Source organism: Carassius carassius, chromosome 26 (genome assembly GCF_963082965.1).
Source record: "Carassius carassius chromosome 26, fCarCar2.1, whole genome shotgun sequence".
Classification (NCBI taxonomy): Eukaryota; Metazoa; Chordata; class Actinopteri; order Cypriniformes; family Cyprinidae; genus Carassius; species Carassius carassius.
The window spans coordinates 17,140,054-17,154,677 of record NC_081780.1 but is presented as its reverse complement, the minus strand read 5'-3'; the positions used below and the strand labels follow the sequence as shown (position 1 = coordinate 17,154,677).

General features: G+C 36.0%; 1 protein-coding gene across 4 annotated transcripts; it reads right to left on the bottom strand.

Annotated features, from left to right (window-relative positions):
- Nucleotides 1-270: 270 nt before the first annotated feature.
- On the bottom strand, nucleotides 271-6,406 carry LOC132105907 (acyl-coenzyme A thioesterase 1-like). 4 transcript variants are annotated; one of them, XM_059511432.1, is made up of 12 exons: nucleotides 6,309-6,406; nucleotides 5,576-5,681; nucleotides 4,647-4,849; nucleotides 4,013-4,112; nucleotides 3,665-3,855; nucleotides 3,028-3,191; nucleotides 2,691-2,810; nucleotides 2,525-2,607; nucleotides 2,159-2,252; nucleotides 1,965-2,045; nucleotides 1,171-1,312; nucleotides 271-1,031 (listed from the first exon to the last, which is right to left on the bottom strand). In XM_059511432.1, the coding sequence occupies exons 2-12, from the start codon at nucleotides 5,590-5,592 to the stop codon at nucleotides 901-903; spliced, it is 1,326 nt and encodes a 441-aa protein (XP_059367415.1). In that variant the 5' UTR covers nucleotides 5,593-5,681; nucleotides 6,309-6,406; the 3' UTR covers nucleotides 271-900. The 4 variants fall into 4 exon arrangements, with proteins under 4 accessions (XP_059367415.1, XP_059367417.1, XP_059367416.1 ...); XM_059511434.1 differs by lacking the exon at nucleotides 6,309-6,406 and adding an exon at nucleotides 5,906-6,036; XM_059511433.1 differs by lacking the exon at nucleotides 6,309-6,406 and adding an exon at nucleotides 6,001-6,025.
- Nucleotides 6,407-14,624: the final 8,218 nt, after the last annotated feature.

Here is a 14,624-nt window from a genome sequence, read left to right as displayed (position 1 = left end):
TTTTATTAGCATTTTCCTTTGAAACCTAATGTTAACAGAATAAAACTGTGTTAAAATATTATCTCCATTATTGGAATTAGTTGTTCTGCATTTTAGACACTAAAACTAACATTTTCTCTCTCCCCCAAGCATCAGTGTAGTCCCACCAAAGCCAAATGCAACAGAAAAAAAACCATAAGCCTAATTGTAATTACTTAATACCTAAGCAATATACAATATAAATAAATAAAAAATAAAACACTCTTTCACTTTTAAATGAAAAAGACAGGATTTTTAAAATAGCATATTTATTCATCCACAACTGATTTGTGAATTTAAAAACATGGCATTGAATATTACATTCAAAGTTAAGTAGTACATTTCTATATTACATTTTTATACTAACAAATATTAAAACAAACTAAATATTGATGTCATTATTTTTAAAATCTGTAATCTGGTGGCTTTTGCATCAGTCCTTCTGTTCAAAATATTATCAAAATTATATAACAATCATGATATTCGCTTTAGAAATTACTTTTTAAAACAGTTAAATTAGAGAATGGATTGATCTCATTTCAACTTTGCCTTTCTAACACGTTCTTAGAAATGGATTTTGGGTACAAACAGAAGAATAAAAAAAAAATACTGCCCAAGTATTGTCTTTAATGCATCAAGAAATATTGCTCAGCACATCCTAAACTGTTCTTGTAATGCCTTTAGTTATTGTCATCATAACCTATAACATCATTACAAGCCTTAATAATGCATTTATGTGTAACTTATACTACAAAAGTATTAAAAAATATAATACTTGCTCAACGTTTATTTTTTTACAGATACCAAGGTGAAAAGTAATACGTGCTGGCGATCATTATCAACATTGTTTGAAATAAAGTTGAATTGCTCTAGATGATAGAACTACAGTTTGGCTTTTACTGCAAAGTTTGAACTGAAGTAGAGGTGCTGGCGCAGAAATGTTAAAATCTTCTCCCATGCGTCCTCTTGAGCATATGCGTGCGGTTTCGTCTGTCCACCCCACAGCATGACAACTGCAGCAACAACAACACATTCAGTGAATGCTCAAGGAATATATTGCACATATGATCAAACATTTAAGAAGGTCTTAATACTTTGATCTTACACAAAAAAAGCATTAAGGAAAATAAACAGTAGCTCATGCATGCTTACTCTTCTCCTTCATTTCCTGCAGGATGAAGTTAGACGCTCTGAAGTGAGGTGAGTACGGAGGTTCTATCAGATGACCTGCGTCAGGATACGTCAGGACCGTCAACAGGTGTCGATTTCCTGCTTTCTCCATCATCATCTCCATCTGAGTGTAAAAGACCCATATCAAGGATCTAAGTTTCCAAGAATTCCTAAGACTTCATGTTTATAGTGATCGTGGCACCTAGTGGCCAAGATTGATAGCACATGTCTAAAGTTGCAGTTCAGAAATTAATATTCTGTGAATATATAATCACAATAATATATCATATTTTGAGAAATATCTCAGTCATTTATGTCTGTCCATTCACTGGAAGTCAATGGTCACCCAAACTCTTTGTTACTGTTGCTAACATTCTATTACGGTTTTATTTTAATCTGATCAATTTTAATTTAAAATTTAGTTTGTTTCAGTAAGTGTTTATTTAAAAATATTGTATTTAAAAAAATTATAGTAATAATAATAAATGGTTTTAGTGCTTCAACTATTTCAGCTCTACATTTAAGTGTAAAAAAGTGTTTCTAATTCTATTTTATTTCAGCTTTTCATAATTTTAGTAATCAATAATACTGATACAAAGAGGGGGGAAAATGAACTGATGTGCATGAATTGATAACAGAATTTTCATTTTTGGTAACTATTCCTTTAATACTGTCTTATTGTCTAATGTTTTACAAGGGCTGTTCTTTTCAGATATCTTATGAAATCATAAATGTTATATGGTCAGTTTAGCCAAAGTGAAACATACGTGACTCACATCTTCAGCAGATTCAACAGAAGCCCAGTTCTGATCGTCACCAGCGTTCACCAACAGAAGAGGGCACTTTATTCTCCCAACCTTTGTGTGTGTGTGTGTGTGTGTGTGTGAAAAAACAGAGCTAACATTAAAAACAACAACAAAGAAAAAGACCACCTATGAACAAATCTATATAATCTGTAAACTGTACTCACATCCACTTTGAGAGCTGGGTCTGAGGGAATTGGTAAGATAATGCCTTTGTGTATTACCTGGTTCTCTTTATTCATATATACCCTACCCATATACCTGAAAAAATAAAACATTTGTTGTTACCGTTTATGATTAGGATCATGATTAGGACTGTAAATGTCTCCAATCTTCTCGTTTAAATATTCTAGCAATTAAATGTGTGGGGAAATTTCCCTCAAATGCTCTGGATAACTAAACTAATATTATCTTTAATAAAAAAGGTCACATTTTCTCTAAACATTCTTCAAACTCCAAAGTTCAAGAACCACCAAAGCTTTGGATAAGGCTCAGTCGGATAATAATGTTAATAATGTTTAATATTCACTCACTTTTTCATTTCCTCAAAGACTTCAAAGAGGGATTTATCAATGGGAAACACATGACTTCCGCTGATACACACACAGCACTGGGGCTACAACACAGTAATATGACATTACAAGCTAAAAAGCTGCTTTTAAATGTAGATAACTGTCCATGTGTGTAGGTGAAGCAAACCTTGATGACTTTAGAGTAGGCTGCCATACTGAGTGTGACGGCACTTCCAAAAGACAGCCCGAGCATTGCCAAACGGTCTCTCTGTACCTTCGGATGATTCTGCAGGATCTGGTATGCTTTCTACAGGAACAGTATATATATATATATATATATATATATATATATATATATATATATATATGCACACACAAAAATATGAAGACAGAAAGACCTGGGAAGAGGGAAACTGGAAGTGCACCAAAATGCATGGGTGACAAATGAAATGACAGGTCGGTGACAGATCATGTCAGAGTTGCTACACTTTTAGGAGACTGTCAAACGTTTTGAATTACATTACCTCAAAGTACGACACATCAACATCAGCTGTTCTCAGCTCTTCTGCAGCGAGGTACTCGAGTGCCATGGATGCAAAGCCATGAGATGCAAGCAAGCCAGAACGATACTCAACCAAACCACCACCTCCTCCCCACAGGTCCAGCACTCCTGGGTACGGCCCAGGACCTAAAAAAGCACATGGCAAGCTATTTACAAGCAGTTTACAGGACCTAAAAGTCTCCAAGACAATTGTCTGTATGTACTCAATAATACCCCGCTGGGTGAAAGCATACAATCACAGACACATGTGTCAAGTGGTTTTGATTTCAATTAAATAGAAAGATGTCCTTTTTTATTGTGACATACATCAAGTAAAACAGATAAAAAAACAGCATGCAGTCAATATTGTATTGCATTTCTGGTGTGATATGTATGTATATATATATATATATATATATATATATATATATATATATATATATATATATATATATATATATATATAAACATACATATATATATATATATATATATATATATATATATATAAACACACACATATATATATATATATATATATATATATATATATATATATATATATATATATATGAACTGTTTTTTAATGTATCATTACATCATTGTTTGGGTGTGTTTACCTGGAGGAAGAAATAAAGTTCCTCGTACTCCATTCTCCCTGATGTTCACCCTCTGCACACCTGGAGCAACGTACCAGCGCTCAGTGACACTGCTTGCCAGGGGTGTTTGCTGGCTGAAGTCTTGAGATAGATGCCCACTGTATACTGAGATGTGAATTACTATTGGTGTGAGTATATTCGTCTTACGCAGCCTTGAATACAAGAGACAGGTATCAAAGATTAGTGGAGGACAATGCTGAAGAAATTGATGACTCATCCAAGACTTACAGTACTTCTCACTTTTTGTATTCATTTGTTTAAAAAGGGAATTTAAACTTAAAAACATCAGATTTTGCCAGCCTCAGTTACCTGAGTCCAGGTCGACTTCCTGGCACGGGCCTCATGCTCCACAGCAACCCCATCTGCTCTGTGCCTTCATAGGTGCCTCCCAAACTTTCATCTTTGGCCACTAAATTTCAATTTTTTTATGTTGGTCAAAGTAGGTTATTCATTATCATTTAATGTAGTTCAGGTTTAACTAATTGGATCCAAGATGACAATAAAGACTTTTATACGATTACAAAAATGTATATTTCGAATAAAAGCTGCTCTTTTGAACTTCCTATTCTTCTAAGGATCCTGAAATGTATCAGGGCTTGCGCAAAACATTTGAGCAGCACAAATGTTTTCAATATTGACAAATGTTACTTATGTGTATGTTTATATATATATATATGTATGTTTATATATATATATATATATATATATATATATATATATATATATATATATATATATATATATACATACATATCACACCAGAAATGCAATACAATATTGACTGCATGCTGTTTTTTTGTTACTTGAGCGTATTGTAGAAAATATTACTGTAAAATCTTACTGATCCAAAACTTTTGAATGGTATTGTATGTTGTTGGCAGGTACTACGTATATTACCGTAATAGCTTTAATAACTCTAAATGTCATGGATTAGACTGTGCACCTGTCACTGTCCCGTATTCATCACTGATGTAGTGTCCGAAAGCCTCCCAGAAGTCCTTGTCCTCTGATTGATGTAGAGAGTGTAGCGTCACCTTTTGATTTGGCAGTAAATTCATTATGACAATCTGAAATTTCTCGTCCACCTGTGCTCGGTTGGGCTGAACAGTTAGCAGAGGACAAGTCCCCCTCTCAGTGCTCACAGTCCTATACAAATGAAATGAGATTGAAAACTGTAAAACCAATGTCTTGTATTCTATTAAACAGCAAGGTTGTGTATCAGCAATTAGTATGTTTAAATAAATTATAATAAATAAAAAAAGTAGTGGCAGAGTTTTGGGTTAGTATCTATTGGTAAATAAACCAAATGATTAACCAATTAGTTCTGAATTGATTCATTGAAAAGATCCGAATCACAAACGGTTATGAATCGGGCTTCGCTCTCTTCCTCAGAAGAGCTGACGAGGATTTGGAATTTTCAGTCAATAACAACGTTTATTTCGAGAATTTTTATGATTGATCTTCAAACAACTGTTAAAGCTTCCGACGACTTGGAATACAAGGCAAGAATCATGTCGACCATATTTATGATGCTTTTGTTCAGCTCCCCGTTCTTTTTTAAGTAAGTTAACATTCAGTCAACATTGACATTCATTGTCATAGAATTTTCCAAGAAAGACAAAAAAAATGGGCTTTGGGACAATGGTAAGGAGAATAAATTATAATAAATAAATTAAAAAAATTAAATAAATAAAAAATTGAGGGCTGATAAACGATGATACGATAGCGTTTGTGAAATGAACTACAACATGGTAACGTATATATTTTGCCCTCGCTGCATATGCGCTAACGGGATTGGCCACCACTGTCTGTCTTTGCAAAAAAAAAAAAAAAAAAAATTGTAAGGGACATGTGTGAAAAAAATGTCTGTACCTTATAGGTGCCAACATGATATAAATGAGTCCGGTAAGATGTTTCTTCTGGGAAAGGTTCCGTATCAGATATTAGACCGATCCAAACCGCGTCGGGACAGAAATGTCTGGAAAAACAACGACAACAACCAAAAAGATTTAAGTTGCAGCATTATCTTCACTTTACAGAAACTTCACAACATGTTACCAGAGAAAAATTATGAATGAAACAACAACCACTTGGCATGAGACATGAGTTTAGCTGAAGTTGTGCTCGGTGGTGTTTATGAGACCCAGACGAAGGAAGAGAAAACTGCGAACTGTACTTTTCTGCAAATATTTCAAATCTTACCTTTAGAAAATTATGATTAATAATACGAAATATAGATGGAAGATAGATGATCTAGCTATCAGATTGTCGTATAAATTCCTGTAATGATGAAGAACCTTAAGTGTAGCTCATGGGCTAATGCTGATGACGAAATGTTACCTTTGACACTCTTGTTTGTGTGCTTACAGTAGCAAAGGTCGTTTATATAAGTCTTTTAGAGTATACGTTTTCTGTTTCAATATTTTGTGTTTTGTGTAATACAGTGTAAAAACCGTAATTTAGCATGACATTTTGCAGGGAAGAAATGTCCCAAAAACTGCAACAGAAGCTCCACCACCTATAAGAAAACGCCTAAGAAAACGCGTCTATATCATCGCAGTAATCTGCACATTATTAAAGGACAACATAACGATCGGTTGCATACCATGATAATGTTATTTCAATCCATGTGTTTTTATGTCCTTGTACAGTGTCTCTATATTTCCATCCAGTGTTGACTCCCATACATTACTCCAACACAAGGGGTTGCCAGATTGGGCGGATATCCGCATAAGCGGACGAAATTGTGATGACTTGAAGAAGGGGAAAAAAGCCTTTAAAGGAAACCTGTTATTTGTTTAAATGAATAGTTCTGGTTTAGTGTAGGTTAAGGTTAAGCTCAGCTTGTTCGCCATACTTTTTTTTTTTTTTAAAGAAAAAGCTAAATTGTGAGTTATTTCAATGATATTGATCAGGTCAAATGTGTAAAATTAGTCATACACTGATATGAATTTTGATGGCCAATGCAGATATCTTACAGCAGGGTCTATATAAAGCCAATATGATATCACACTATTAAATTTAAATACATTAAAAGCACATTCATAGCTTATATGAAATATATTTCTATGATTACAAAATGTAGAAATATATAAAAAATGACTTTACAAAAAAAATAAAAATGTAAAATAAACATGCATATTTTTATTTGTTTTTGGGGTATTTGTGATTCTCTAATAATTACAAGTACAAAGAATGTTAAAAATGTATAAAAGAAGGTAAACACTGTAAGCTAAAGCGCAAACCGCAATCTGGTCAGTCTTTGTGCACTGGGAATTATCTGAAGCCAATAATGAGAAATCTTATTCTTCTTTTATTAACACCATTCGGGAGGGGAATGTTCAGATAATCAACTAATTAAGCACGGGTGGCCCTCATTCAGATAATCAACTTAAAGAGATACTCCACTCGAAAATTTTGTCATTAATCACTTAGATGCATGATCGTTCGGAGGATGTCGACTCCCAGGGTGGTTGGCAACAGCTGGACTGTGAATGGACAGGAGTGTGTGGAAGGAAGTGACGGATCAGGAAATGAACCAGGAGAGATGGAAGTAGGTGGGGGGATATGTGAAAGCTGGGAGTCGGTTAGGAATAAACGGAAAAAGAAAAGGAAAAATAAAACTGATGAAAGTGACTCAGACAGAGGATCAAATACGGTGGAGAAGCGGAGGGAGGAGCATGTAATTTTTTGCAAAACTTGTGGATGACGGGGACTCGTTTGGAGGTATGAATCCAATACAACTAACAAAATCGCTAAATAAGGAAATTGGTGAAATAAAGAGTGCCAAAGTACTAAGAAATGGAGCCCTGATGATTGTGTGTAAGGATGAGAAACAGCAAGGGAAAGCAATCAAAATGAACATAGTCAATAGAAAGAAAGTGGAATGTTTCAAGACTTACAAGAAATTCACAAAAGGAGTCATTATAGGGATTCCGGTTAACGTATCGGTTGATGATGTGAAAAGAAACATAACAAATGCTCGAGTAAATTAAGTCAGACGTCTAAAAGTGAACAGAAATGGCAATATGCAGGATAGTCTTTCGGCTATGATCAATTTTGATCAGGAAAAACTTCCAGAAAAAGTGTACATTGGCTTTATGTGCTACGATGTAAGGTTATATATTCCCCCTCCAATCAGATGCTTTAAATGCCAAAGATATGGGCATGTAGCGGCAGTGTGTAAGGGAAAGCAGAGATGTGGAAAATGTAGTGGAGAACATGAGTATGGAAAATGCCAGGAGGGTACAAAGCTGAAGTGTTGTAACTGTGGAGGGGAACACAGTACTGCTTACAGAGGATGTGAGGTTAGTAAGAGGCAGGCCGAAGTGCAACGAATCAAGGTTGTTCAAGGAATTAGTTATGCAGAAGCTGCAAAGAAGGTTTCAAAGAATGTGACAGTGATCAAGCAATCGGAAATTAGCAGAAAAGAAATGAATCAGAGGGCCAAACTGGCAGAGCAGGCCAAGCGCAACAACGATATGGCCGACTCAGGAAAGAAATGTCAAGGATGTAATAAATTGAAGGAAGATACTTTGATAGTGGGAAAGAATGATTTTGTAATGTTCATGGCAGAAATAATAAATTGTTCTGCACAGACAAAAAGCAGAAATGAAAGGATTAAAATAATTGTTAAATCTGCAGAGAAATATCTAGATGTCAAAGGACTGCAATGGGAGACCATAAGAGTCTCCCTTACTGAAGAGACACAGTCTTCTCAGGCATGTGCTGGATCTTCGTAATGTTATTGACCATACTACAGTGGAATGCAAGGAGTCTAATTGCAAATGGCCATGAGCTTAAGAAATACATCGATATGTTAACAGAGAAACCTAATGTAATATGTATTCAGGAAACATGGTTAAAACCACAGTTGGATTTTATAATAAATGGTTATAATATAATTAGAAGAGATCGAGAATATGGCAGAGGAGGAGGAATAGCAACATTTATACAAAATGGGATGAAATATAAGGTAGAACAAATAAATAAAGAATATGAATCAATAATAATTAAGGTATGGACTAAAAGAGGGAGTATAGATATTATTAATTATTATAATCCATGTGAAAAATTAAGTCAAATTATATTAGAAGCTGTTGTAAGTTCTTTGCATGACAAGGTAGTGTGGTGTGGTGATTTTAATTCCTATAATACATTATGGGGAAGTAATAATACTGATGTGAATGGACAGCTAATTGAAGAATTCATTGATGATAATAACTTGGTGTGCATTAATAATGGAGAGGGAACACGATATGACAGTATAAAAAATACAGAGACTGCACTTGACCTAACATTTGTGTCTTCTGTAATGGCAGGGATCACTACAATGATACTACAATAGGGAGTGATCATTATCCGGTAGTGATTACGGTTGGTACAGAAATATGCTATGAAAAAGAAAAGAGAAGTCCTAGATGGAAGTTGGAAAAGGCAGATTGGGAAGTATTTAGAGTAATTTGTGAAAAAAGATGTATGACTCTGCAAGAAGAATCCCAGATGCATGTAAATATATTCAACAGTAAACTAGTTAATGAAATAATTCAGTCGGCTGGACAAACTATACCTAAAACGACAGGAAAAAGACAGGTAAAGAATGTACCTTGGTGGAATGATGGTTGTAAAGCAGCTATAAAAGTAAGGAATAAAGCATTTAAGAAACTTAAAAAGCAGCATTCTATGGATGCTATGATTCAGTATAAAAGAGCCCAGGCAGTAGTAAGGAAAACAATAAAAACACAAAAACATATTTTTTGGAAGCAGTACTGTGATAGTATTGGAAGAACAGTACATCTGTCAGATGTATGGAATATGATCAGGAAAATGGGGGGGGGTTAGAAGGAATTATGAGTTACCAGTGATTATAGGTACAGATAAAATGGCTGTCACCAATTTAGATAAGGCTGAACTTTTGGTCGAAACATTTAAGAAAATTCATAGTTCAGATAATCTTTCAAAAGAAGCAAAGCAGTGTAGGAGTAGCACATTAAAGAATTATCTTAATTTGGTGAAGGAAGATGAAATGTCAGATAGTTTATTAGACTTACCTATAAACATGTTTGAATTAAAAAGAGCAATCAAAACTGCTCGGCAGACTACTCCTGGAAGAGACGGAGTGTGTTACAAAATGCTGGCAAACATGACAGATAATACGCTGGAAAAAGTATTAAAATTATTTAACCTAGTATGGGAAACTGGACAACTCCCTTCAATATGGAAACAAGCAATTATAGTACCTATTCTTAAACCTGGGAAAAACCCATCAGATCCTTCTAGTTATAGGCCTATTGCACTCAAACTCAAACTCTCAATTATGTAAAACAATGGAAAGAATAATCACAGAAAGAATAACATATTTTTTAGAGAGTAAAAATCTGCTGTCCCCTTATCAGAGTGGATTCCGTAAGGGACAGAATACAATGGACTCTATATTATGTCTAGAATCACACATTAGAAAAGCACAGGCAAACAAAGAAGTAGTGGTAGCTATCTTCTTTGATGTGGAAAAGGCATATGATATGCTCTGGAAAGAAGGATTATTAATTAAGTTAAGGAATTGGTGGTAGAGCATATAACTGGGTTCAGAACTTTTTATTTGACAGAAAAATACAAGTTAAAGTAGGTGAAGAATATTCTAGAATGTATACAGTAGAGAATGGAACACCACAAGGTAGTGTATGCAGCCCATTATTATTCAACATAATGATTAATGGCATCTTTTCACAAGTTGAACATAACATTGGAAAATCTTTATATGCAGATGATGGGGCTTTGTGGATAAGAGGTCGCAATATAAAATATGTTCATAAAAAAATGCAAAATGCGATAGAGGAAGTTGAAAAGTGGGCTAATAAATGGGGTTTAAATTATCTGTATCAAAAACACAGGTCATTTGTTTTTCAAGGCGGCTCAAAAGCATACCCCTCTCTTTGAAATTATATGGGAATCCTCTGGAGCAAGTAAAATTTATAAGGGTTCTTGGAGTTTGGTTCGATAAAAAACTTACATGGAAAATTCATTTGGATAAAATTAAGAATAAGTGCAAAAATATTATTAATATTCTTCGGTGTTTATCAGGATGGGAGTGGGGAGCTAGTAGGGCATCCCTACTAAGTATATACTGGGCACTCATGAGATCTGTGTTTGATTATGGATGCATTGCCTATATGTCAACAGCAGAAACAACCCTCAAACAATTAGATGTATTGCAAGCACAAGCCCTAAGAATCTGCAGTGGATCATTTAAATCATCACCGATATCAGCTATGCAGGTGGAGATGGGAGAAATACCGTTAGGTATAAGACGAATGAAGTTAATGTTGGCATATTGGGTCAATATCCAGGGACAAAGTGTTTCACATCCTGTAAAAAGTGTACTGACAGATTGTTGGGAACATAATGAAACTAATTTTATGAGTTTTGGGTGGATAGGTAATGCAAAGGCGAGGAATATAGGATTAAATCAATTACAGTATAGCAACACGGTCTCAATATCCTCCATCCCTCCTTGGTTATTCCCCTTGCCAACTGTTGACTTCAGTATAGAACAGGAAATAAAGGATCAATCCAAGCAAACTCCAGTGTGGTATATAGTGCGGAATTATTTTGAGAGGCATTTCCAAGATTCAGTGTTTTTGTTCACGGATGGATCAAAAGACCCGAAGACAGGATATGCAGGTGCAGCCGTGTATATTCCAATGAATGATTCTTACATTAAGAAAAGAGTTTCTAACCATTTATCAGTTTATGCTACAGAACTATTGGCAATTTTAATGGCCCTGCAGTGGACAGAAGAAAAGCGAATGAATAACATAGTTATTGCATCTGATAGCTACTCAGCACTGGAAAGCATAAAATCTGGCAGATCGTCTTTTAGGATGGATATAATCAATGAAATATTCCATAAATTGTATAACATAAAGCTTATGGGTATATCAATTCAATTTATTTGGGTTCCTGCTCATGTTGGTGTAGTGGGTAATGAGAAGGTAGATATTTTGGCTAAACAATCTTTAAAGTTAAAGCAGATAGATTTACAAGTTCCATTAAGTAAAGCAGAAGCTAAAGTGTTCATTAGGAAATATGTACAATCGATATGGCAGGTACACTGGGATGGTATTGAAACAGGAAGACACTTATATAATATTCAACAACAAGTTGGTGCTGGGAGGAGAGAGAGCAGGAACAGAATTGAAGAGAATATTATAACCCGTCTGAGAATAGGTCACACAGGATTGAATAGCACATTGTTTAAAATTGGTAAGCACCCTACAGGGGAATGTAATCACTGTAGTCAGCAAGAGACAGTTGAACATGTAATACTTCACTGCAGGAAATACAACAATGAAAGACGTCATTTTATTCAGTCACTAATTAAAGCTGAGCATAAAGATTTTTCTATAATAGGTATACTAAAGGAAAAAGCTATATATGATAGTATTATTAAGTTTATTAAAGAAACGAAATTAAGTAAAAGAATTTAGGCTTTTGTTTCTCATTTATGTGTTGTTTTGTTTTGTTTCCTCACGAATTCCCATTTATATGTCGCATTATGTGAATCCTATAAGCATGTATCCTGTCCACACTCCAGTCCAGTCGGTGGCGGTAATGCACCTTTAAGTTGGTTTGCCAACCGCCAATAAACACCAAAGAAGAAGAATTAATCACTTACCCCCATGTCGTTGCCTGCATGCTGTCATGGAATTGCCTAACAATTGCAATGAACTTGCCAGGGCAGCCAAACTTAGATGTGATCTTCCAAAGTCCTTCACTGGAGACAGTATCAGGTACTTTTGTCAGGTCCACAGAAGTTGTTTAAAGGCCACCGTTCTGCTTCTGGCACTTCTCTTGCAGTTGATGTGCAGAAAATATCTTACCTATTGTCCCATGGCCCTGCTGGAACCCACACTGACTCTCAGGTAGCATGCCATGCTCCAGATGTTGATTTTAAGTGGTTCAGTAGTAGCCTGGCTAGAATCTTCCCTGTGAATGATAGCAGGGCGATGCAGCAGTGTCTGTCACAGTCTTGTCAGTTCCCTTGATACACTTATAAAGATCAATGATGGAAGCATCCTTGAGCTCCTGTGGGACTTTTTCTTGGTTCTGCATGGATTGGAATAACTCCGAAAGCTTCCTGTTCAACTGTGGACCACCAGAGGTGTAGATTTCAGCTGGAATGGAGTCAGCCCCTGGTACTTTGGCAGTAGAGAGACATTTAACTGCTTCTTCCACCTCAGCTGCAGTAGGGGGGTCGGCAAGTGAGTGAAATATTGCAGCTTGTGGAAGACGGGTAATCGCTGCATCATTGATTGAGGACAGGCGGTTAAGAACAATATTGAAGTGTTCGGCCCAGTGCTAAAGCATTTCCTTGCCTGTTTTCAGTGTGTTCCCATCTGCACTGAGGAGGGTAGAAACTCCTGAAGAAGTGGTACTGTAGACAAACGCATCCTGGTGCTTCCGTGTGGTGGGAACCGAGCCCCAACCTCCCGCTCTCTCTCCTGAGGCCAATAAGGAAGTGACTAAAACTGCAATTCATCGACTGGCCGCTTGAGGCTGGCTGCAAAAGGGATTCAGTCCCATAGACTCCCCATGTTAAAATGCCCAACTTTACAGCATAAAAAAAACGTTAACAGCCTGGTGCAAAAAATGATTTTGGTCTAAATAGCTAATTTTGCCCTTCATGACAACTGTGAGGGGGGTAATTTTTTTATAACTCATCCGTTTAAATTATATTAAGACTTAAAGTTCTGCATAATTAAGGGCGTGGCTTCCGCAAGTAGCTCCCGCCTTTTTGCCCATTTTCGATTGTCCGGGAGAGTCACGCGGAGACGCGCTGCCAAGATGGCGACGGCCCGCTCTGCACACTTTAGGCTTCAGAAACCACACTTCAGGAGTCTACGGGTGACGTCACGGACACTACGTCCATGTTTTTATACAGTCTATGGGTAGGACCTAACACTTTATTGGAGTCCACATTGTGCAAATTAAAATTCAAAGGTTCCAGCTTGCTATCCTACTCTTCTGCCACTGACTGCTTAACCTGGGCACACTTCAGCTTCAAGACATTCAGTCTCATTGGAACCTTTGGAGTGGCAGTCGGATTGTCATCAGGCGATTGCTGATTCCTTTGGGAGGTGCAGCCAGCTTGTTGACCAAACAAGTTTTAATGGCGAGCTAGGAGTAGGTGATATGAGCTAAAATTCATATTACAATGTTTTACACTATCCAGACGATATCATATTATATTGCGAAAATACAGGCAAAATATTTTAACCTTACATAACTAGTGAAAGTGAGGGATTGGACATAGACCTTAAAGTGTTTTTTTGATTGTGCTATTGTTTTTCTCAAAGAGTACAAATGTGCAACATAAGGAAAGTCCTGTATGAATCGTATTAGGCCAGTGGTTCCCAAACTTTTTCCTGCCGGGCCCCCCTTTTGTAGAGGAAAATATTTTCAATCATGCTCCCTCCCCCCCCTTAAGTTTACATTTTTTTGTAAAGTCTCTTATGCTCACCAAGGCTACATTTATTTGTTTTTAAAAGCCGTAATATTGTGAAATTTTGTCAATTTACATTATCTATTTGAATGGTTTAACACATAGGCTAATGTATTCCTGAGATTTAAAACTGAATTTTCCACATCATTACTCCAGTCTTCAGTGTCATGTGTCACATGATCTTTCAGAAATCATTCTGATATGCTGATTTGCTGCTCAGTAACCATTTCTGATTATTAAATAATTGTAAGCATACATTTTTTCCCCCAGTATTTTTGAGGAATTTTTTTTTTCATGATGAATATTTGAAAATGTTCGTGTCAGGAATAGAATGCGGCTTTTGTTTACGGTCGTGGATTTTCCGGGTTGTGTCGTGCCGCATCCAATGCAGAGAACATCACTGGCTTCTATTCGCTTTTG